This window comes from Marasmius oreades, chromosome 1 (genome assembly GCF_018924745.1).
Source record: "Marasmius oreades isolate 03SP1 chromosome 1, whole genome shotgun sequence".
NCBI lineage: Eukaryota > Fungi > Basidiomycota > Agaricomycetes > Agaricales > Marasmiaceae > Marasmius > Marasmius oreades.
The window spans coordinates 2808914-2832796 of record NC_057323.1 but is presented as its reverse complement, the minus strand read 5'-3'; the positions used below and the strand labels follow the sequence as shown (position 1 = coordinate 2832796).

The following is a 23883-nucleotide window of genomic DNA, read 5'->3' as shown; positions in this document are numbered from 1 at the left end:
CGTGTGTTACATACTCCTTAACGTTTAACGTTTAACCCTTGTATGCCTGGCACGATTTCCTCGCTCTATCGTTCTTACTTACGCCTCGTCAAAAATCTTCCCCATGAACACCTACGGTATGTCGTTCATATTCTTACAGTCAAAGTCAAATCAATTTTTCATCTCCCCCCCATTTTAGAATTTTCTTCCGTATCAAAGCTGGGGACGACTTTCGGGCTGTCATCAACACCAAGAAGTCTCCTCTTCAACAGCGCAAACTAAAGCGTGTATCCAAAGTGAAAGACATGTTCTTGTTACTCATGTTGCATGATAACTGGCTCTAGGATTTGAACAGAATAAAGAAAGCATGTGAAGGATGCACCGACGCGTTTGACTATGTCCTCGACCTTGCATATGGGCGAAAGGGCAAGATGAAATGGGAGCTTATGAAAGTGCGTTCTGACTTGTTTGCCCTTTCATTTGACGCTAACGTTTACCAGCCCATATTAACCGATCCCAATGCGAACCCACCTCCAATAATCCCCTCTGTTTCGAAATCGCGCCCACCTGTATTTTCAAAAGAACTTACAGCTCTGGTGACATCGGAGTACTCACGCGTGCGGTCGGCGGCACCGTTAAGGCAGAGATATCTCACTTTTCCTCCAAACTTGTCTTTACGAGCCGACCCTTCTTCTTCTGAAGCTCATACCCTCGGCCCTCTCAGTAAACGGCTGGAGGTCAATTTCAGATGGCGATACTTCACCCGTGTATGGAAGAAAGTGTATCCTCCCTTGAATGTCTTCATCAGGGATCCTTCAACTGCAACCGAATCCTCGAGTCAAGAGGCGGCCTCCTCGGCGAATATTCGAGGGGTATGCTTGCAGGGCTCCAACATCTTCGAGGCGATTGAGAATGTCGTTGGGAAACCATATCCCAAAAGACAGACCACGTGTAGAGAGAGAAAAAGCACTCGTCGCGATAAAGTATATAGTATGGAACCAGTGCGACATCCGTCCCGCTGGGTTCGTCGGAGATATCAAAGGCTTTTAGGAAGGCTTCCTGCGTTGATTTATCGACAAGACGCAAATGCTGCCACTGGTAGTTATAGGGTGGAACTGTCCGCGATGTCTCTTCTCAATGCGCTTCCGCGACCGTTGCGCCAGCCTGAAGTGGATCCAGATACCCTAGCCTGGTATGAGCTATCTAAATCGGAACCATCATCTAAATTAGGGGTGCGGAATACTTGTACGACACCGTCGCATAATCGTGGCACGGCTTGATCTCGTTCACTTCGTATCTCAGTAACTGTACTGGCTTTGAATGTGTACAAATTTGAATACTGGTCACCGGAATGAGCTTTTGAGGAAGTAATGCACCTCAAAACGACGCATCGTGTGTAGGTATACAAATTTCAAAACTGAATTCATCCAAAAATCAGCATTGATTGAAAAGCCTTCATGTCGTCGAAATACAATGCAAAAGAAGGAAGATACATGAACTCCAGGTAGTAAAGGCCGAGTATCCCAAAGTTCAGACAGAAGATTGAAGGAGGAAGGAACCACCAGAAGAACATTGCCACGTTAAGGAAGCGGAATCGCGAAAATACAAATAAATATGAACACCGACTGGACTTAATCCCAATGCAAACCTAGGCCACGAACAGAGTGAGCAATCAAGACTCCGTTGCTTCTTCAATTTCCAATCCATGCAAGTCTATCATGTACATACTATAATTTCGGTCGGTCGATTGAGAGGCCCTGTTGTCAGACTGGTTCGGGTCGATACCGCATTGCAAAGCCAACATGACCTGGTATTCGTCAAAGGTAAATGTTTGTTCTTGACGTATCCCTTCGATCATGTCCTGAAAAGGCCATTCAAGACAATTCAAAACGAACAGAGGGGGAGGGAGAAATGCATGCCTGAGGTCCCTTGAAGAATAGTGCATAATACTTTTTCACTCTGTCAACGTCCTTGGCTTGCTCAGCAGTGGCGATGGCCTTCACGCATTGCTGGAGGGCGAGTACGTTCCTTAGAATCTTCTTAATCCCAAATGCATTCGGGCGGTGAAGATACCGTGCTCCGGAGATCAGTATGGACTTCATGAGCTGCCCGAGTCCCGCAAAGATAAAGCTGGATAAGAATGTCAGTTAGGTCTCCCCGAATAAAGTGCGGGGGCAGGGGTGGAGGGGAAATCAATACTAACTCTCTACTACTCTTCGGTAGATGTGTGGCCATGAGATCATTACATTCCCCCAACTCACTATTGAGATCTATGATGTGCGGATCGGGCTCTCCAGCCTCAGTGTCTATTGTATAGTTTCCCTGAACACCAAGGTGAGTTATGATGAATGAATGTCCTTCGTTTGATCAACACTTACCAATCGCATTGCCAAGTCAAGATAATGCATGGTTCTGCAGCGCACATCGAGCCGGATGGTATCCAGAATAAGATCCGATAGTTGATCGTAAGTTCTGACCAACGCCTGGAATCGACTAGGAACGAGTTAGTGTGTGCATAAAAAAGAGGGATTATCCTCACAGAGCCATTTCTTTTGAAAGCGGTAGATTGATTTCGGGGGTGGGCACCAGCGTTGGTAGTAGAGGTGTGAAAGGCGTAAATGGCGCCGCGGATAGCGGTTCGAGGTTCTGAGGGGTAGGAGGCATGTCATCCGGTCGAGCCTTGAGCGTAGATAGTTCCGAGGCAAACCAAACCTATATCAGTTATGAGGATGATAGTCATGGATGGATCCAATCCTGCGTGTACTGACAATACTTCGATATAAACATGCTAATGCGCCAAGATTGCGCACTGATACGACTAGGTCGTTCCTGGAGATCTTGCCCTCCCCTAGTGCGCCAAGTTCAAGCTCTGTTTCCTGACGGAGAAGAACCCGTTTCTTTGAACTGTCAAGGATCTAATTGACTTGAGAAACTGCATTAGAATTCGATGCCGTGAAGCCACTCACTGAGAGGGCCTTGAGTTCAGACAGGGTCGTCAAGAAGTCGGACCGCTGCGCCCACTGAGCACCTACTGCTACCTCGGGATCCAAAGCGGTTTCGGTGGGTGGCTTGGTGGTGATTAAATCTTGGAATCTATCGCTACATCTTTGGTAGAACTGGATAATGATACCTAAAATCAACCGCGAGTGGCTCTCCCGATGAAAAGGGGTCGTTTGCAGGATCACGCAAAGGGAGTTCACCAGAGCCATAAGATGTGTACTTGCCTAGGATGCTGTGAATGATTAAAATAAACTAGAAATGCAGGGCGATATTTACCCTAACGAGAGGCTCTGGCGAGAGCTTCCTCGATAATGGGTCAGCCTGAAAAGCTTCGGGGCCTGGATATACGAGATATGAGGCAAAGAAACGAAGAGAAAGAAGGTCTAACCAACCAGTGACAGTTTGATGAAAGAGGTCAGAAACCTTCTCCTCTAGCTGCGGGAGATATATTTTCAAGACAAACTCTTCAAGTACACCCGCAGAGGAGCGGACGTTGGCGACATCGGAGGGAAGGACCTTGGCTACACGTTCCAACCAGGCTAGTGTAGGCTGGAAGAGCACGCTAACGTTGAAAGCATTGGGTTTAATGAGAAGTTTATGATGTTGACCAACACCAGGTAGTGCTCTATCGTCGGTACCGACTTTAGATAATGCGGATTGTACCGCTGTCTCAGTAGACGCTTGAACTAGCCCCGGCATGGTATCTTTGATTACTTGAGTCAATGCATCTTCATGGGTTTTAAGAAGCTTCTTCGTGAGCCTTGAGTCGGTATCAGCCAACCGAAACACTCCCTGTAAAACAACACCATCAAACTTCTGAACTTCGTGGGCACAAGGGCTGGACCACAAACTTTGGTTTTATCCCGCGAGAAGCGCCCATCCCTCAGGATCTCATTGATAGACAACACCGGATTTCGACCAGCGATGTTGCTCTCCTCCTCACTGGTGAGGTAATCGTATAGAAGTGTTCTGACCTTTTGGCAAGTAAGCACGAAGTCACCGAGTTCCACAAAAATAATACCTCGGATTGAATAGAAGACCAAATATCATCCAGCGGGAATAGTGTGCCTAGCTTTGTTCCAAACGAGTCCTTGAAGTCCTTTCGCTGGAAGGCGCCTGTCAGTTCCACGTTCGCAAAAAAAAAAGACAAAGTCAAGAACATGCTTACCGATCCGATACGGTTTGCAACTTCACAGATGACCCGTAAACCTTGGGCTAGAGCATCCATTTTCGAATACAACGTCCAAAAGAAATCCCTTAAGATTTCGTGGTCAACGTGTTGAGACGAAGACTCCAATGCCGCCAGCCTCAGAGTCAGTGCACGGAGAAACTCATTATTGTGGGTAACGATCAACGAAGGGTCAACGGAAAATATGTAAACTCCTTCCGCGTTTGCTGTGCTGTTACCAAATGAATAGATCGAGCTACGTTGCCCATATTCCGTCCTCTCAGATACTTCTTCCAGGGTGGTATCCACCAGAGTGAACAATTCACCTGGTAACCTTTGAGTTATGACGTCTAGAGCACTCCCGAGTCTCCCAAGTACCGCGAGTGACTCAAGGACTGTTTCCATGTAGGCAAAGGAGTCCGATTCTGGATTAGTAGATTGATTGTCCCGTGAAGAGCCGAAGGAGTTGCGATTGAATGTACTGGACGATGAGATTGGTAAACCGCCACTTTCTCGATCGTTGAAGTTGGATGTTTCATTTAGGTCAAGCGGTGAATCATTCGGTCTTACCGCTAGACTGTTGAGGAATCGGGAGAGGCGGGAGTGTTCAAAGGTGGGCGAGAAAGGAGATTGGGATTGTGAAAAAGCTTTGGGATCCGGAACTTCTTCAAAAGGTACCTTGATGACTAGAAGGAGTTGAGTTGATGTATAATCGAACAGGACTTTAACTTACATGTGGTCTGTCTTGGAGTATACGGAGCCCAACGAGATTCGCACCAGAAAGACTTCAAATAAAGATGACTTTGCAATTCGTCAATTAGTATCTCCCACAGAGCCTAGATGATCTTTGTCAGTTGACAGACGGAATATGAGACCAGTCGCACCAACAGTCTCTTGGCCTGCGAGATAACTTCTTAAGTCTGAGACGGCACCAATTTCAAGCATATCGGGTTTGTTGATGATCTTTAGGTTCTTGACAAGGAGGACAGAGGCTTGAAGAAGGCGCTTCTCGGACATGAGCGTTTCCAGAAGATCCGGTATCGTCTTCAAATGCTCTCTGAAAGTAAGAAGTCAATCTTTGGCGCAAGGCGAGGCGGTTAGACATACTCACATTTGGTCCAAAAGACGCATCATTTCTTCCAACGTCTGACCTCTAGACCACAACTGGACCAAATCGGCTCTTTTAGTCCCCAGTGAATCCTTGGACTCTTGAAGAGATGTTCTTGCTTCACTGATCTGAGTTTGTGTGGCTCCCAGGTGATTAAGAAGAGAAGCATGATTCGGTAATGCAGCAGCAAAAGCCTGGTAATGTTCTGAATCACGTATCATGTCCTGCTGGCCGCCAACCAAAGGAAAACCACGTACTGTCAACCGATACTTTTAGCGCTTTACCCAGCAGTCGACTGGTTCTCCTAAAGGATTCCATGCCTTTCCCTGTCGACGATTCATCCAAAAGTTGCAGGGCAAGATCCACTGAATTGAACTACAAAGCTTAGTTTGAAGGGCACATCCAAAAAGCCTGTGAGCCTTACATCCGGATCGATCACAAACTCCCACTCCTCTTTTATCTGGTCGAGAACGGCTGTAAATGGAGGTGAGTCGACGAAGTAGATGTCCGTTTGATAACTCACCGTCAGTGTCCCCGGGTTTCGTTCTACCATTTGTTCGCCTGCCAGGTGCCTTTTCTCTTATTCGTTGCTGCCGCGCACTCTCAGCCTCTCTTTCCTGCCTTCTGTCTCTCTGATACTCGACATCATCGTCATCTTGAGTAGCACGCCTCCTGGCCCCAGCATCACGGAATGCTGACATCACGTTCGAAAGAGCAGGGGACATTGGAGAATATTCTTCGCTTTTTTGTCGTGAGGGTATTGTTGAGGAGAGGGAGGGTCGTGTTCGGTGAGTCTGTCCAGGATCCTGTCGCGTAGAGCTCGCTACGCTATCCCTGTACGTACTTGCGGTGCGATCAGAATAATCGGAACTCCTGGTCCCTGTTTGTCTGAGTTCTGATCTTTGAGGACGAGAAGGTCCGCCGGAAACATTGCTAGTACGAGGTATTGAAGCAGGAGCATTGTTGCCAGGAGTGGGTGGCCGTGAGGGAGTGGTTGGTCGTGAAGGACCTCTACTTATCTGGAGAGGACGTGTATTCTGGGACGAGTTAGGCCCATTAGAATTGGAAACAGAGCCTGAGCGGCTTGTACGAGTTGGAAATGGAGGAGCACGCGACATGGTAAGTCGCAAGCGACAGTCGTAGGTACATAGACCCGATGTCGCAACTGCAGCACTCACGACACACGGTGATGGCTCCGCCGCTGATCATGATGCAGAGCGGCGGGGTCGACTCTAAGGAAGTTTCTTGCTCCTCTTACCGACCAGCCCTCCCAGAGTCTGCATGTCAACGTGAAGATCCTCTCAGGAAAGCACACTAGTACTTTGTCTATCCGCCGAAGGCCGTCGTGCTTTTTATTCCAGGTGTTTTAAATTAATAACCCTTCTTTCGCGATAAATACAGGGGAAAAGACCCAGCTATCCTGGCTCGCGCTGAGCATCCATACTCTCGCCATTCAAGCTGAGACTCAAGCTGCCGTAGATGTTCTTGACGCTCTTCAAAGTCTCTCCGGGACACATAACATTACAAGTATTATGCCGAATTCTTTCACAGTGATCGAACTTACCCTCTGTCACTTTTCGAATTTCTTCAAGGCTCGAGAAAGTGCAGTGAGACGTATGGAATACTCTTTTGCATCATGGCCAGGCGCTCCTTCGTCCACCATTGCGTTGAGATTGGTGCTCTCTCCTGCTCTCCTAATTCTGTGAACTCTCAGTATCCTCGCGAGCAAATTTTGATCAAATATCAAACATAGCAACCCTCAGTCAGCTGGCAGGATGCTGGGCGACGAGCAGCCCTTCAAACTACTTACGTACTTCTTTCAACGGATCCGGACGGGCTGTTTCGCCCGCCCTCACAGCCACTTCAGCCACTTCAATTTCAGCCACACGCCTTCGCCCCTTCCTCATTTTATTTCCGGTTTCTATTTGTCCACTTCGTATTTCACAATTGTTTACTTGCTACTATTTACATACGGTTTGGGCTCCCTCAGCTGTCATATCAACGCGCTGAGGTGAGCCCCAGTATTATATTCTTTCTTACTAACTTGTCCTGTTTAAGTTCTATCTACAACAGGTACTTTACATTCAATATAGCTGTCGTATCAACGCACTGAGTTCAACACCAGCAAGTTCATTCTCCCCAGCCCAAAATTTAATATATACTACGATGCGTGCCACTCCATTGGGACGGTCAACTACTAGTAGCCTATTGGTACTTTTCACCGCTGTTTAGTGTACAATGCTGGAAGACGGTTTAACGTTGGAATATGAAAATAAGTGGGAAAGTCGGTCCGTTTCCGGGGTTTGTACTGTAGGTGGACGAATGCCTTTATGGTGAGTGGTGGGAGAACCGACTGGCCTTCCTAAAATGGTCGCCGGTGGTGGATTGGGAACCGACTTTCCCACCTATGGGCCTAATACATTACCCATTACCTAAAGAAATCGACCCCACTCTCTTCTTCCTGTTCTGCCGTGTAACGCTGTTTGATCTGTTGCTGGCTTCGTTATGCCAGATTCTCATCTTCCGGAACGGCCCTCTAAGTCACTTTCAACTGTTTATGTCATACCTCCACGACTCTCGCCAACCCAGAAATCCCACTATAAGGACCTCTCCTGGGCGAGTGAGGATTATCCGGTCGATGAAATCGTCAGTGAATTCACAGACCAGAAGGACAGGAAATGGTATTATGCTAGATATCAGGGAGGCATAATTCGAGCGGTTCGTTAGACCATTTGACTTTCATTGACGCGTTCTAATCGCGTCATTCAGTTCGTCGCGAGCGAATTTGTAAAGAAATACCAGGATTTGGTTGGCGTCTACGGTGCGTTGCGTTCAAATGGGACTAGATTATTTTTGCGACGCGCATCATTCAGAGGAGAAGAAAAATAATAGACTGCTACCCGCTTTCGATCCAACCACCAGCAAGGAGGTCCATCCAGACCACCGACTCAGCATCATAATGAATCTGGACATGAAGCGGAAGCGCGTAACGAGACTCAGTATTTCATCGACCTCAAGTAGTCGATATCACGACGATAGTGAACCATCTCCAGAATCCGAATCCGAAGCCGTTTCTGGCGTAGAATTCAATGCTGATGTTCCATCCAGTGCTTACGACAGTCCGACCCCGAGCAGAACCACGCGTTACAAACTCCTCAGTCCGCGGAAAACAAGGTCACGAAAAGTCATTCCTGTTGACGACGACGATGGTGCTGGAGCATCAAATGGCTTGCGTCGTTCCACTCGTAGTAACAAGGGGCTTCGTATCCCCCTGGATGACGATGTTTACGTTGATGACTCACAAGATGAGGACGATGTCTCTTTTGCAGGGTCTAAGACTTTCCAACGCAAAGCTAAATCTGCCAAATCCAAGAATAAAGACGTTAAGATCGTGCCCCCAGCTTACGGCCATTTTCGACCGATCGAAGAAACCGCTGGAAATGATGAAGAACCGCTCTTGGCTCACAGACAATTCTGCGAGAAATGTTTTGAAGCCCCTGCTCATAAACTTTTAGCTTTACTGAAAAAGAAGGGAGCCAAGGGGAAACGACGAACCCGAAATACGGATCCAGAAGACGATAGCTCGTCAGACGAAGAAGATAAGGTTTTGAGTAAAGGCGGATGGGTGAGATGGTAGGTTTCCCAACATTTCCACATTTGATTGTTCCGCGGCTAAGCGGTATTCCTTCCCACTATAGTCTGAAATGTCCAGTTTCTGCTCATTGGGGTTGCCTTGCGAAGACTCAACAAGACGAAATACTCAAGGCCACGCGTAAACGCGACCAGGATGGATGGATGGTATCTCAAGGCGTTGGTGACGCTGAAGAGAACGGTCCTCCTAGACGCAAAACGTTGGAGGTAGGTTACAGTACGGAATTCATATGTGGTGAGTTTATCGACCTGGTTACTTGGATCATACGTTGAATATCTTCACTCAGGCTCCTGCACGAGGGGTGGTATCTGCATGGGTTGCATGAATGTCGCCCTTGATGCAAACCCTTCCGTTGAGCCCAAACTATACGTTGTGAACGAAGGAGGCAACAATGAAGGCAATGCAGCTGGCACCGTACAACAAACACGAGAAGGACTGCTTTTTCGATGTCTTACCTGCAAACGATTAGCTCATTACGAACACCTTCAAAAGGATGGAGACCCAGATCAAGTTCTTGCTGATATTGCTCAATCACACCAGCACAACTGGTTATGCACTGACTGCGCCTCTTATCAGTGGAAACTTGACAATATTCTTGCCTGGAGGCCCTATCCTCCAAACGCTGTTGAACCTCCTCGCGCCGAAGGCGAGCCGGCGAATTACAAAATGCAACTTCCCAGGGAGTATTTAGTTAAATGGGTAGAGAGGGGCTACAGGCGAACGCAATGGGTCCCTCACATGTGGCTCTTGTCAACGTATCCTCAGAAACTGCGGTATTTTCTCCAAGAAGGTCCGAAAGTCCGGCTTTTGCTGGAACCTCGTGAAAGGAAGAATTTTCCGGAGTCCGAGCTACCTGCTTTTAACTCGATGCCCGGCTCTCGCGATTCTTCTGCTAAACCGGGTGCTCAGACACCCGTCGCACCGCGCAACGCATTGCCAGATGCTGAGCAACGTATTCCCCTTTCATGGATGACTATTGATCGAGTTTTGGAAGTGCAACTCAAACGGCCAACCCAATCCAAGAAGCTCAAAAAGAACGGACGGATCAGGAAAGTCGTCGAAAGTGAAGAGGAGGAAGCGAAGGAAGATGCTGAAGACGCTGAAGAGAGCCAAGCTTATCAGAATGCTTACGATTTATCTGAAGAACCAGAGGGCTTCACCGAGTCTATCGATGAATTTGAGGGTAGGACCGGTCGACCCTTCGAGGAAAATGACATCGACAGGGTTATTTGGGGGTTATTCAAGTGGAATGAGCTCGGCTATGACCATGGTTCGTCTTTCGGATTTCAAAATTACCTGTCATTTCTATTTACCTTCCTGAAGCCACTCCGGACTCTCCCCCACGTCTAGGGGACGAAACCTATGATGCTTTTCGTGAGGCAATGCGGAGGTACATTGCTTCTCGGAACGTGGAAATTCTGAAGCCGAAAATATTCGACGAGGGCCCGTATGGGGACCGACGCCAGAAAGATGGCTTCCGCCGTCAACACACGTTGAAGAATCCCGAAGACTTGGACCTGGGTCAAGCGGCAAATCTCAAGCTGATGCCATTCCAGGTAGGCCATTGCGATATGTGGCAGAGCAAACAATGATTTTGAGTCTTCAGGTGGACGGCTTCAACTGGCTGTGTGACAACTGGTGGAATCGACAACCTTGTATATTAGCAGACGAGATGGGATTGGTGCGCCCCGTTCCTTCGATAGCCCTTTCTTAGATTGACCGAGAACCACAAGGGTAAAACGGTCCAAATAACGTCGTTTCTTGGCAAGATCATCACCAGTTTTCACGCTGCCCCCGCTCTGGTGGTCGTTCCCAACTCAACGATTACGAACTGGGTGAGAGAATTCGAGCGTTGGGCCCCACAGTTGCGGGTTGTCCCTTTTTATGGGGAGGCAAGGTCACGGGAGGTGGTAAAAACGTTTGAACTATATCATGAAGATGCACGGGCCCGCAAGCTTGGCATGAAGACGAAGTTTCACGTTCTAGTAACGACCTACGAGGCGATAACGAACAAAGCAGATTTTACTTCTGTCTTCAAGAACCAGCCGCGCTGGGAGGTCTGTTTCTGTTTTCCTATTCATTTTTGTCTTGACTCATACCTTAGATAGGTCTTGGTGATTGACGAGGGCCAACGCTGTAAGGGTCTTTGTTATCATGCCCACATATCGCTTGCTTACATCAACCAGTGAAAAACGATACGAGTCTTCTCTTCAAAAAACTAAACGAGTTGAACACTAGCCAACGTGTGATCATGACTGGAGTCAGTGTTGCTTATCTTCCACCGGACCTATTGAATCTGAATAAATTTTAGACGCCGCTTAATAATAACATTCGTGAATTGTTCAACTTGATGAATTTTCTTGACCCAGAGCGATGGAAGGATCTTCAGGCCTTGGAGAAGGAGCATGAGGAGCTTACAGAGGCGCTGGTAAAACAACTCCACGTTAGGCTGCGCCCATACTTCCTCCGACGTATCAAAAGTGAGGTTTTACAGCTACCTCCAAAGGTTAGCTAATAGTTTCGTACGCTTTTTGAGCTTCTTTTATAATAATTATCTGCAGAACGAAGTGATCGTACCGGTATCGATGGCTCCCCTGCAGAAACAGATTTACCGATCTATTCTTAGTGCGTTGGTTCTGAACACTACTGTTCTGTTCAATCGATCTCAGGGTTTTGCAGGTCATAACGCGGATTTGCTCAGTGGTTTGACGAATCCTTTTACGGCGTCTGGAAACGCACCAGGTCGTAAGAGTGTCAACAACATGTTGATGCAATTACGCAAGTGCGTCGTCTGTTGGTGCTGGGTTGCTTGCTTTGATGCTCACACCGGCGAACAGATGTCTTCAACACCCTTACCTATACGACAGGGACATCGAGCCGATGAATCTCTCGCTCCAAGAAACTCACGAAAAACTTATTGATGCAAGTGCAAAGTTTCGCCTACTCCACAGCCTCCTTCCCAAGCTTCAGAGTCGCGGGCATAGAGTATTACTTTTCAGCCAGGCAAGTTTCGGCAATTTACTTCTACCGCTCTTTCTGATGTCGAAGAAGTTTGTAATCGCCCTCGATGTCATAGAAGATTTTCTGGTGGGCGAGGGAATCAAATATCTGCGCCTGGTGAGTGGTCATTGAGTGTTTTTGTGCCCATGTGATTGACGATATGAGACTAGGATGGTAATACAGCTGGCCATGAAAGACAAAGGGGGATGGACGCATTCAACGCTGTTGGTTCCGACATATTCATATATCTATTGACAACACGAGCAGGAGTGAGTTCAAGTCGTCTTTAACACCGCTTGGGATAGCTTTATCAATTTTTTCGTCAGGGTGTTGGAATCAATTTGTTTGTAAGTCTCCGAAAGAAGGTTAATTCCTTCATAATCTTATACGAGCAAACAGACTGCCGATACCGTCATTATTTTCGACCCTGATTTCAACCCTCACCAGGTAAGGGAGAACAGATCCCTCTATGTAGCTCTTTCTTATTGTCGCCTCCAGGATTTACAAGCAATTGCACGGGCTCATAGATACGGTCAACAAAAAACCGTACTTGTCTTTAAACTCATGGTGAAGCAATCAGCTGAAGGTATCCAAATACATGTCGGGACGTTGATGCTCTTACTGAATATTGCCCTCGCAAAAGAACGAATAATGCAAGTGGGAAAGAAAAAGATGGTTTTAGACCATCTCATCGTGCAAAAGATGGAAGATGATGATGATGCAGGGGCAGACGTTCAATCCATCTTGATGTACGGTGCTCAGGCATTGTTTGAGGAAGGGGAGAGTTCCAAAAAAGATATTGTCTGTCCGTAACTTTAATGTTTCTTTATTCCATTAATACCGCTGATGAACAAGACAGATACCGATAACGACATCGATAAACTCATTGAAAAGACGGAGAGAGAGGGTGACGCTGAAGAGGTACCTAGGGAAGGGGGTACATCGTTTACCTTCGCAAAGATTTGGACCTCTGACAAAGATCAACTGGCGGAGGTACGTGACGAGAATCAAGAAGACTCTTGGGCGCATACTCTTCAAAAAATCAATGCCGAAATGGATCTAGCTAGAGCCAAGGAGGCTGCGCAAATGGGAAGAGGCGCACGTCGTAAAGCTACGGCTCCTGTTCCGAAGGTCTGTGCCTCCTATGTGTGTGTGTTGATATCGGCTGAACTTGACCGCAGGCTCCCGATGAGTACCTTGAACACACGCCCAAGGGAAAACAGAAACGGCGCGATACACATACACATTCGTCTGACGGTGACTCGATCTACAATGCCTCTGACACGGGCAAGGGCAGCGATAGTAGTGAAAGCGACGGATATCAAGACAGATCATCAAAATCAAGCCTACCAGCCGCGTCGGGGGTCAACGGGTCCACTCTGGACCAGATCTGTGGTTTGTGTGGGCAATCTCACGCAACTGACGGTTACTGCGCAATGACGGACAGCTCACAGAATCTGGCGGAATTCCGGGAAATGTTAATTCTCCATGCAGATGATGAACCCTATGAACAAAGAGTATGCACGCTTTGTCCAGCTCGGTGATGTCCTTTTTGGATATAGACGCTAATTTTTTGGGCATTTCAGGTTGCTGCAATACGTGCCATCGAAGAAACCCTCTTCAAGCGCGGTGACCTACACCTGATCCGTAACCAGCCCTTGCATCCAATCCCGCCTGAGTTTGTGTCACTTGCATCTTCCGCTCAGTTCACACGGCCGCTGGAACCCCATGGCGCAAGCACACTCCCAATGCCTAATGCTGGCTCGTCGAATACTGTCAAGCATCGAAAACCAAGCGGTAAAAGGCCTTCGTCGCCCATACCTGATCATCCTGCGAAGAAGCCGAAACCGCAGCCAACACTGTGTCCAGTTTGTGAAACAGCGACGCATCTGTTAAAGGATTGCCCCATTGTTTTGAGAGGGCCTCCAGTGTAAGCACTGAGCAGATTTCGATCCATCTTTTCCTTTCTCGATCGCTTACCTATGTCTCCTGTAGCGTCCTTAAGGCAATCATGAGACTGGAATCTGCTCCAGGAATGTCTGATGTGACGAACGAACTCCGAAAGATCCTCAAGAAACAAAAGAAAGCTCAGTCGGACTTGGAGGGAACACGCGATCCTCATGCTGGTCTATCTAGAAACACCATCATCCTTGATTAGGAATTTCGACAACGAAGGTACCTTGATTCTGTTATCTATGAATGTCCATATTCTACCGTAGCAAGTTTGAACGGTCTAGCTTGGCTTTGGCGGTGCAATCCCTCTTGGACGCGACATGAGTTGCATCCCAAAGCGGCGTTGAAGACCACATAATACAAATTAGACTTGAACTTTTCGTGTCATTTGATCAGTCGAATCACCGTCCGAAGGTCCCGCCTGCCCAGAGCAGCGCTTGCCCCCAGAGAAACCGCAAGTATGAGCTGATGAATGAATGATATACTACGTGCTGACTCCTCAGATGAACAATTGTAGTGGTCAACGGCTGCACACTTATCCACCCACATCTTATTCTACGTCTTGTTCTAGGCGGTAACTGGAAGAAAGCACAATTACAATATTTTCAGGTCTGACAAGTCGATCAGAAGAATAAGCGCATCAAACAACGCTGAGCTGTTCAGACTGAACGACTCAGAGGACCTTGAAATATACCGGATGGCCAGGCAAGGCGCGTGCTCAAGCGCTCAGTTGTGGCATGCACTTCGGCTGCTGGCCTCTTGCATGAAATGCCTTATGGGATGTTATAACTACGTGGTATCGAAGTGACATAGAACATTAAGGTATTATTACGATAAGCGTCGAGTCAAGCATACATCAACAACGCCGTGTATTGTTTCGATCATTAGGTAGAGGAGGAAGGGCCTCCATGGTATGGTTGATCATCTTCCCTCCGTCACCCGCGAACATCATCCTGGTCGGTCCTAAGTTTGGATGAGATACATCAGTCCGAGTGTCTTCATGGTTCGTATTTGGTTTGGTAGCCGTACACTGTGAATCTGTAGGCGTAGGAGGACGAACATCGGCACCTCTCCCTGCCTTGATAGTATCCTGTGGTTCATCGTCCTCTATTTCAGTCTGACCCTCGACGGCCTTTGCAAGCATATCGGCTACTCCGAGGTAGAAAGTCGCCGGTCTGAATTTGATTTCTCTACCCGTAAGCTCTGCCCATTTATATCGCGCCGTGTTTATCCATCCAACGAGGTCAAGATGGTTGACACCTTCCAGTGTGCCAAGATATGTACCCTATAGCTAGAATGTTAGCTACTTTATGCCGGTTAATCAATGGAATGGCAAAGACTCGCCCATTTAGCAGACTCGACCGAAACCAGTCCATCGTTAGGCCCTTCTTTTTCGAGAATCACAGAGTGCGGCCATTTCCATGTATCAACAAAGCCAGGCTCGTAAATGGCTCCCCAACTAAAGTATTTGACTCCCTCCACGTCCGGAACCTCTTCATTGAACTTGTGCATACTTTCAACGGTTAAACATTTAAAAGCTGTTCCATCGCCCCCGCCGTTCGGTAAGAGATCAAGCAACTGAACAAAAGATGACATGCGTTCCTTGCCTAACGTAGACAGGAAGTGGTCGGCGAAAGAGGAACCTCGGTGGGGTGTAGCAATGGTAGTCACCGAAAGCACTTGGAATTTGCGTTGTGTAAAGTGAGTTGTGAGGTAACGGCAGTCAAGGCCTCCCATACTGTGGCCTAAAGTAAGATGAGTCAAGTCGGTCAATCGAGGTTCCGCGCACTGACCGATTAGATGGACACTGCGTCCTGGATAAACTTCCGATATCCTGGCTTCGAGAACTTTCGCTCTTTCAACCGGGCTGCTAGTCGCAGGTACACGGGTAATGAGAACTTCAGCTCCATTGGCTTCCAGAACCTCCTTGATACCTCTCCAATGTGTCACTTCAAGTGGTGCAATAGATGGTCCAATGGTGACAGAGTCAAAGCCGAGCAGTCCATGGCAGAATACGACCGGATTTCGGGGTGAGCGATCTGTTGAAAGTCAACATATTAAGTAAAGCGTGAAGTAGTTGAGTGCGCACAATGTTTCTTTATGTGGGCTTGTTCCTCTTGAACTGTGCCTGCCCTATCTGATTCATCCAGAAGATCATCGACGTTGGCCTTATTTCCTGACTGAAACCACCACCAACTGACATTGGACTTGGATTGTTCATTGTCAGAGGATATCGATGCTGTTGAAGTTGACGATGACCTGATATGACTCGAACGAGTGCGGATAGAGCCGTCCCGTCTGGAGACAGAAAGAAGGGTGTCAAGTGAGCTTCGAGTCGGAGCTGAATGTGTAGGTTGGATAGAGGAATGTAACGATGCAGGTAAAGAAGGAGAAGGAGGTCTTGAAGAAGATTGATATGTCGCGGTTAATGAAGCGGTGGGAAGGGTAGAACGAGTTAAATTGTCGATGTACGGAGGGTATCGAGAAAGATTTCTTGAGCCAAAGTGGTGTGTTCGAGGAGGAGGTTTGGGAAGGTCAAGTGGTTCATGAAGAGCTTCATTGAGGGAAACGAGGCTCGGAGAAGGAGGATGAGATGACGTGTCTGCCTGCTTTCCTTTGGGTAAACTACCCAGCCAGCGTAAAACTGGTGCTGCGCCGCCATTCACAGTGGTGGAAGTCATTGCTCTCAGCAGAAGGGTCATGAACGAGAGTGGCGGAGTAAGTTCCGCGGCTATTGCAATATTTACATCACACGATGTCCCTTCCTTCTGTTCTTCCACAGACTCCAGCTCTCTGTGATGGTTTGTTCATTTTCTAATCTACTATGTATTCCTATCCCACCAAAATGCAGATTCCACGACACCAGGACAATTGCAAGCTACTCAGTCCATAGCTAAAATCACCTCTCCTCAAGAGTGAGCAATTACTTTTACTTTCCGTAATCCCAAAGCAACAATTGACATAGTCCAGGACGCCGCTCTTTATATGTGGTTTCCAGGGTATTCATCTGAACGTCACTGATCCATTTCAGACTTTCAACTTTATACAGATTGTGTTCGTCTCTTTCCCTCACGCGAACGTGTCATGCTCCATCGCAAACGGGATCACGACTCTGAAGACGACAGTAAGATAATTACTTGGAACGAATGAACGCGGTGTAAGAAAGCGGGTCATACCAGATACTGTATCAGTAAAGAGCTGTGTGAGGGTGAAGGGGAATCGCAGGTCAAAACGCTAGGCGGAACATGAACTGGAAACTGTACTGCTTCGTATCAGGATCCCAGTGCGACCAATTCCAGTATCCAGCATCGTCGCTCTCGTCTTCTATTTCGCGTGCAGGTATCCGGAATGCTATGGTTTCGTACGGCTCAGCGGCGACCTTAAGAGAAAAGTCAGCATAAAACAATCTAATCTGAACATTCAATTCGACGTACGATGAGATACTGGTATGCCTTATTCGGAGGCTCTCTCTTCTGCTCCCATGCACTCATGAACCGCCGACGGGGAATTACACCAGGTTTGATCTGCGGCAAGTGAACTTGTACCATCATCCCTTCCTTACCCGTATCTGTATCTCGTACTTTTGTCACTCGATACCCAGGACGTCCGATCTTCAAGAAGACTTTTCGTTGCACAGTGCTCTGAGCCGGTGCGACCATTAACTGTGTTTCTTTTGCATCGCGAGCAGCACGTCGCGCAAGGTTTGTCTGGTGCTTTTTTCCTTGCGTATGAGCGAGATAAGAACCTTCGTTTGTGTGAAGAGTGAGACAGAGACGGCATTCGAGAGATCCAAGGTGGTTTCGAAGGATATAGGGATCCTATTTGGAGTCAGAGGGCTGTAAGACAAGGAGCCGACGACGCACCTTTGCGAGATCTATTGTTTCGAGAGCGAGTTTTCGCAAACGTTCACGTCGGTCCACATTAGTTTCGGATGCTCCAGCAACTCCTCCTCCTCCAAACTTGGAACCAACTCGATTCTAATGGGCGGAGCATAAGAAGACAAAACAAGTGCAACAAAAGAATGGTCGAACCTGAAAATCTAAGCGAGAAGTCAGCTATGAAAATTGAGTATTCATGGTGGAGTGACATACCCATGATTACAGTTATTTTTCAACCCAAAAGTTAGCTGACGAGGTTCAGAGCGAAGGAGAGGCTCTGCCGTAATATAAAAAAGGAAGGTATCCAAATGTGGACATACACAATTTAGACACCGACACCGGTCTGAATACTTTTTTTGAGTTTGCTGTACCGTGTACGCGGCTACAGTCGTTCGTCCCTTCAACAATGGCAGCTCAGAAAAGAAAAATAGGAGAATTTCCCTCAAGCCAGCCATCTAAGAAAGTCAAGCCGTCGAAACAGCAATCACAACTACCTGGGCCGTCTGGTTCAACCACCGAGGAGGTTGATTTTCCTCGAGGTGGTGGTACTACATTTACACCACTCGAAGTCAAGACGATACGAGCAGAAGCAGCAAACGAAGCTGAGGAGGAGCTTTTCAATGTGAGTGTTTAGCTCTTCGAAATCGGTGAATAATTCAACTTTGTTATAGGCAGATACTGCTGAGAAACCAGACACGAAGAGGGCCAAAAAGACGAAGAAGAAAGCTGGATCTGGGTCTGGATCGACGAAAAAGAATGACCGTGTACGGATCGAGCATCTTAATTACAAGGCACGCGATATCACGCTCCTCTCGTTCTTCTTCAATGTAGGCTCATATCACTCCATAGAGAATAACCATAGGAATGAAAATATTCGGGCAAATTATTTCCATTCAGCCTCTTGCGCTCGTTTTATCTCTTCCGAATCAGTTGTTTGGCCATGTGCCGATAACGAATATATCATCGCAATTAACGACTAGCCTGGAGAACATGGATATGGACGTCGACTCCGACGGAGATGATTCTGACTCAGAACAAAAGAAAGCTAAAGCCCCCGAGCTTTCAGAGATATTTGCTCTTGGACAGTATGTTCGCTCAGTAGTCACGGCCGTATATCCTTCAGGAACGAACATGGATTCTGCTGGTGTAGGGAGGTCGAGAGATGAGATGGTGAGAGGAAGCCGTAGAGTGGAATTAAGTTTAGTCCCCGAGCGGGTCAATGTGAGCCTCCAAAAGGCGGACCTCAGGTCGGGATTTGTAAGTCCTCCGTATCTGCCTTTTTCTCTAGTCCTGATTAGTTCTTAAGACTCTGAGCTCCGCCGTTAGAAGTATCGAGGACCACGGTTATATCCTGGATCTCGGTATTCCAGAAGTCACTGGTTTTCTCCCCTTCAAAGAGGCACAGTCATTACCGAGGAAGCTCCATGTGGGCCAACTCGTGAATGTCACCGTCAATGAGCTTGCTACTAATGGTCGTTCCTGCGAAGTGACAGCGGATCCCAAGTTATTTGCCACTTCTTCGGTCAGTTCCCAACAGAAGACTTACCGTTCACAGACATTCTGAATCCATTCTATAACCAGATAACCGAAATCAGTAATGTAACCTCAATTCCTTCTGGATCCCTCGTTGAAGCGCTTGTCACCGCTGTGCAGCCGACCGGCCTGAACCTTCAAGTCCTTGACTTTTTTGATGGGACTGTAGAGGAACTCCATCTACCGCGGCACTTACCAGAGAAAGGCTATAAAGTTGGGAAGAAGGTCAAAGCTAGAGTGCTATATAATTTTTCTACTAGTCCTCCACGACTGGCCCTTAGTCTTCAAGAACATGTCGTCAAACTCGAACCGCGCCGCGCTTATGACTCCGAACATACTTTACAGGAGGCTTATCCTCTTGGGGCTATCTTGGATGATACCAAGGTGGTCTGTGTGGAACCTGAGCGGGGCCTAATGTTAAGGATGGACAATGGCATGCAAGGCTTTGTACACGTATGTTTTGCTCGTTCATTCAATTGAAATGATATCTTACTTCCCTCCCGCAGATATCGAATATATCTGACGACCACCTACCCTCGTTATCAGCTAATTCTGGATTGTGGAAACCTGGGACCATTCACCGGTCAAGGGTAACGGGGTACTTCCCGTTCGATGGGGTCTTACAACTCTCACTCAAACCGTCTGTACTAGAGCAAAAGTACCTACAGGTTTCTGATGCGCAAGTTGGGGAACTGGTAAAAGGAACAATTAGGCAATTGACAGAATCGGGGTTGTTTGTTTCGCTTTCTGGAAGCTTGGATGGAGTTGTGTGGCCGAACCATTATGCTGATATCGTTCTAAAACACCCTATTAGAAGATTCAGGATAGGATCGACTGTCAAGTGTCGTGTGAGTTTACAACATTTTATCGTTGTCTTCCGGTGCTTCAATGATATTATAGGTGCTTGTCGTTGACTCAGAGCGTAAACGAATATCGCTGACAGCGAAGAAGACACTTCTTGAGTCTGCCTTACCACTGATAACCTCGTACGATGAGGCTGATGTTGGGAAGGTGACGCATGGGGTCGTTTTCAAAGTCACCAGCAAGTCGCTAATGATTGAGTTCTACAATAACGTGAAAGCTATCATTCCCCTAAGGGAAGTTAGGTGTGTGTCCTCCCTTTTTGAGTTCCCATAAATCTCCAGTCCTCTCATTGTGGTTTCCTTGTACATTGTCAGTGAAGAGCCAGTACAAAATCTTTCCACGCTCTACCCTGTGGGGAAGGTCGTCAAAGTACGGGTACTCTCTGTGGAAAAGGACGAGAGGCGTATCATTGCTAGCATTCGACATTCGGGAAGCAGCTTCAAGCAATACAACACCAATATTTCTGGAATCGAAATTGGAAGCATCACGGAGGGCGTAATCACTGAAATCCATAAAGAGAATGCAGTATTATCATTACAGCCCAGCAACGTTCGTGCATTGCTCTCCATGAACAATCTCGCCAACCATCGAAGCCTTTCTCCCCCTCAACTTCGTGCTCTACTGAAAGTAAACGAAAAGCTTGAGGAACTCATTGTAGTGTCTAGGAACATGGAGAAGGGATTTGTCATTGTCGCGAACAAACCGAAAGCAAAGCAAAGTTTTTCGAAGGGTACCATCTCCTTCGACACCGTGGAAATTGGACGGATCGTTGGCGGTCGAGTGGTTCGGCAGACTCGACATGGTGTTTTGCTCAAACTACCTTCGCATGTTGGTGGCATCCTTCATCCCACTGATACGTCCGATGATTTTTCAACTGGGACACCCTTCCCTGCCGTTGAATCAATTTTGAAGGGAGCCGTGGTTTCGATTGACAAGGCGCGCAAACAGTTTACGCTTTCGACAAGACATTCGCGGATGTATCCGGACCAGAATCACACAATTCTCGATAGGGAAATCAATGAAATATCTGACCTACATGTTGGAGAGACTGTGCGTGGCTATATCAAGAGTGTGGCAGAACATGGACTTTTTGTCACGATCGGCCGTGGTATAGATGCGAGGGTCCAGATTAGAGAACTGTTTGATGATGTGAAGAATCTTTGTCCTTCGAACATGTCACATTCAACTGACTCCTCTTCCCAACCTAGTTCGTCAAAGACTGGAAACCTCGCTTCCAGACTCACCAATTAGTGAAAGGGCGTATTCTCGGTCTGGATCTGGAAGCTAAAAAGGTCGAAATGACGTTCCGTTCCGGTGACCTCAACAAACCTCGCACGACCAATCTTATGCTAGCTGATATAACACCGGGACAAGTTGTAGATGGCACGGTTAAAAGAGTGGAAGAATATGGCCTGTTCATTCAGATTGATGGGTCTAAGCTATCGGGTCTTTGCCACAAATCTGAGGTACGTACGATACTCGAAGGTTCCTCTCATGCACATCCACGAACCCACCACTAGCTCTCGGACAACAAAGATAGTGATACCACCGTCGCACTTCGCGGGTTCCAAGATAATGATCGTGTTAAAGCATACGTACTCAGCGTTGATCAGAAGCGGATCTCGTTCAGCCTGAAGCCATCTCATTTTAGTGATGAGGACTTTCGGCCACCGGATGAGGAGGACGGAGAAGGAACGGACGGAAAAGAAGATTCAGAGAATGAAGCTTATGGTGTACAGGGTATGGAGGAAGAGGAAGAGGAAGAACAAATCGATAGGGAGAGGGAGGAAGCAGACGAGGCAGACGACTCTTCTGACGACGATGACATGCAAGTCGACGTTGATATGGACTTGAAATCACATATTCAAACGGCCTCCGTTTTGACAAACTGTAATCCTCGACCATCGAGCGGACCTCTTCAGCTGTCTAGCACCTTCCAATGGTTCGGCGATACTGCTCAAGAAGAAGAACTGGTCGAATCTTCCGATGGCAGTGATGACGAAGCGCCAACCAAGAAGCAGAAGAAGAAGAAAGAAATCGAGCATGATCTTACGGCCGATATGCATAGCAAGACTCCCGAATCTACAGCCGATTTTGAAAGAGTTCTACTGGGATCGCCGAATTCATCCTTTCTATGGATCCAATATATGTCCCTCCAGCTACAACTTTCCGAAATTGACAAGGCTCGGGAAATCGGAAGAAGGGCCTTACAGACAATTAATTTCCGAGAGGAAGGTGAAAAACTCAATGTGTGGACTGCTTTATTGAACTTGGAGAATTCGTACGGTACAGAGGAGAGTTTGGACGCTGTGTTCAAGGAAGCGGCAAGGGCAAATGATTCGAAGACGGTTCACTTACGATTAGCGAGTATATTTGACCAGGCTGATAAAACTCAGGTGAGCTGTTGCTCGAATGCTAGGAAGACCTTTGAACTTATTCTTGCTCAATAGAAAGCGGAAGAGCAGTATAAAAGAACATGTAAAAAGTTCGGCTTTAGTTCCAAGGTCTGGACACTCTTCAGCGAGCATTTTCTTCGGCGTGGGGAGATTGAGGAATCGCGAAAGCTTTTACCACGAGTCTTACAACGCTTAGAGAAGCGGAAACGTAGACCTCACTTTTTTTTGTCCTGTGCTTCACTAACCCCTTTACAGACCTCAAAACGATATCTCGTTTCGCACAACTCGAATACAAGTTAGGTGATCCGGAACGGGGAAAGACGCTCTTTGAAGGCATTGTTGATTCCCATCCCAAACGGTGGGATATGTGGTCAGTTTATATCGACATGGAGACCGGGCAAATCAATATTCAGAGCGTGCGAAACATTTTCGACCGAGTCCTCCAAATGAAGATGACCAGTCATAAAGCGAAGTGTGTCCATGCGATTCATGACTTTTACCAATCTTATTCTGACCCTGTCGTTATTGAAGGTTTTTCTTCAAAAAATGGCTTGACTTGGAACATCGTATGGGTGATGACAAGGGGGCAGAGACTGTCAAGCAAAAAGCTATTGAGTGGACACGGGGACATGCGCTCACGAGCACAACTACAAGTGTTGAGCAGGAAGATTAATAACACATTATAAAGCTTCGCCGGTCTATTATACTTTTTTGCTGTACAGTGGACGCCTTCTGTCTACAGCCGCATCAGGTGAAGTGATGGTGCGCTTCTTGTACCTTGAGTTCTGAGATCTGAAGCTTTGAAGCCTTGTGCAAACCCTGGCGGTAATCTCGGGAAAATACCACTTCCCTCTATGCGAAAGTAAGATACTATGACTAGGACGTGGTTTGATCGTTATAAGTGTTACGCCTTTTCTCACAAGGCGCGTTACTAGGTGATAGTCTGCCTCTATAAGGCTAATATCCGCTTATGAGCCGCCCAGAAAATCTCCTTTTTATTTTATTCCGTCGCGCTCAAGTCTCCCCGCAATAATGTCAACTGCGATATTGCGCCTTCCCACAAAAATCCTCGCGTATGGCGAGACGGCGAGAAACCGTGTTCCGCATGGTGAACGCTCCCGAACTGGTCATTCGACGCTCTCCCACCGGAGCATCCATTTGTTCATCCAGAACACTCACACTCAGGTTCGCCACCCCCCACATCTACTTGCCCATATCGGTCTTGGCGTACCGCTTGATTCTAGTATTTGGATTTGACATGTTCCTATCTAGACTAAGAATGGTTTCAGCTTTGCTAACCTACCAACTGTCGCAAACATGGAAGAAACTAACGTTAGCACGCTGCCAAGTTC

At 47.3% G+C, this 23883-nt stretch overlaps 6 protein-coding genes across 8 annotated transcripts; 3 read left to right on the top strand and 3 right to left on the bottom strand.

Moving 5' to 3' along the window:
* Positions 1–21: 21 nt before the first annotated feature.
* Positions 22–1259, top strand: E1B28_000891 (uncharacterized protein; the record flags this gene model as incomplete). Of its 2 annotated transcripts, XM_043146772.1 has the most annotated exons (4): positions 22–116; positions 179–275; positions 324–431; positions 480–1259. In XM_043146772.1, exons 1-4 carry the CDS (start codon positions 43–45, stop codon positions 1257–1259), a joined length of 1059 nt encoding a protein of 352 aa, XP_043015477.1. In that variant the 5' UTR covers positions 22–42. The 2 variants fall into 2 exon arrangements, with proteins under 2 accessions (XP_043015477.1, XP_043015476.1); XM_043146771.1 differs by having other exon boundaries at positions 179–431.
* A 392-nt stretch (positions 1260–1651) lies between these two features.
* Positions 1652–6385, bottom strand: E1B28_000890 (uncharacterized protein; the record flags this gene model as incomplete). Its single annotated transcript, XM_043146770.1, has 18 exons — positions 5779–6385; positions 5680–5729; positions 5513–5630; positions 5259–5460; positions 5036–5204; positions 4881–4983; positions 4148–4833; positions 4001–4084; positions 3831–3953; positions 3372–3771; positions 3256–3317; positions 2946–3203; positions 2748–2894; positions 2519–2691; positions 2358–2472; positions 2183–2301; positions 1899–2109; positions 1652–1840 (listed from the first exon to the last, which is right to left on the bottom strand). Exons 1-18 carry the CDS (start codon positions 6371–6373, stop codon positions 1652–1654), a joined length of 3804 nt encoding a protein of 1267 aa, XP_043015475.1. The 5' UTR covers positions 6374–6385.
* Positions 6386–7681: 1296 nt separating this feature from the next.
* On the top strand, positions 7682–14301 carry E1B28_000889 (uncharacterized protein). The gene is made up of 24 exons (XM_043146769.1): positions 7682–7973; positions 8025–8076; positions 8129–8888; positions 8954–9141; positions 9194–10177; positions 10231–10463; positions 10514–10588; positions 10641–10964; positions 11016–11043; positions 11094–11167; positions 11219–11413; positions 11469–11532; positions 11587–11689; positions 11745–11910; positions 11959–12024; positions 12078–12176; positions 12234–12254; positions 12307–12354; positions 12406–12493; positions 12551–12712; positions 12767–13038; positions 13089–13424; positions 13494–13837; positions 13903–14301. Exons 1-24 carry the CDS (start codon positions 7761–7763, stop codon positions 14063–14065), a joined length of 5058 nt encoding a protein of 1685 aa, XP_043015474.1. The 5' UTR covers positions 7682–7760; the 3' UTR covers positions 14066–14301.
* Positions 14302–14716: 415 nt separating this feature from the next.
* E1B28_000888 (uncharacterized protein) lies at positions 14717–16562 on the bottom strand (the record flags this gene model as incomplete). Its single annotated transcript, XM_043146768.1, has 4 exons — positions 14717–15145; positions 15205–15605; positions 15654–15899; positions 15950–16562. 4 exons carry the CDS (start codon positions 16560–16562, stop codon positions 14717–14719), a joined length of 1689 nt encoding a protein of 562 aa, XP_043015473.1.
* Positions 16563–17086: 524 nt separating this feature from the next.
* Positions 17087–17955, bottom strand: SF3A2 (Splicing factor 3A subunit 2; the record flags this gene model as incomplete). Its single annotated transcript, XM_043146767.1, has 5 exons — positions 17087–17239; positions 17295–17678; positions 17724–17837; positions 17892–17899; positions 17952–17955. 5 exons carry the CDS (start codon positions 17953–17955, stop codon positions 17087–17089), a joined length of 663 nt encoding a protein of 220 aa, XP_043015472.1.
* A 115-nt stretch (positions 17956–18070) lies between these two features.
* E1B28_000886 (uncharacterized protein) lies at positions 18071–23334 on the top strand. Of its 2 annotated transcripts, XM_043146765.1 has the most exons (13): positions 18071–18360; positions 18410–18529; positions 18588–18995; positions 19045–19260; positions 19320–19724; positions 19778–20119; positions 20172–20377; positions 20450–21284; positions 21344–21601; positions 21656–22531; positions 22586–22739; positions 22787–23003; positions 23063–23334. In XM_043146765.1, the coding sequence occupies exons 1-13, from the start codon at positions 18145–18147 to the stop codon at positions 23202–23204; spliced, it is 4395 nt and encodes a 1464-aa protein (XP_043015470.1). In that variant the 5' UTR covers positions 18071–18144; the 3' UTR covers positions 23205–23334. The 2 variants fall into 2 exon arrangements, with proteins under 2 accessions (XP_043015470.1, XP_043015471.1); XM_043146766.1 differs by having other exon boundaries at positions 22586–23003.
* Positions 23335–23883: the final 549 nt, after the last annotated feature.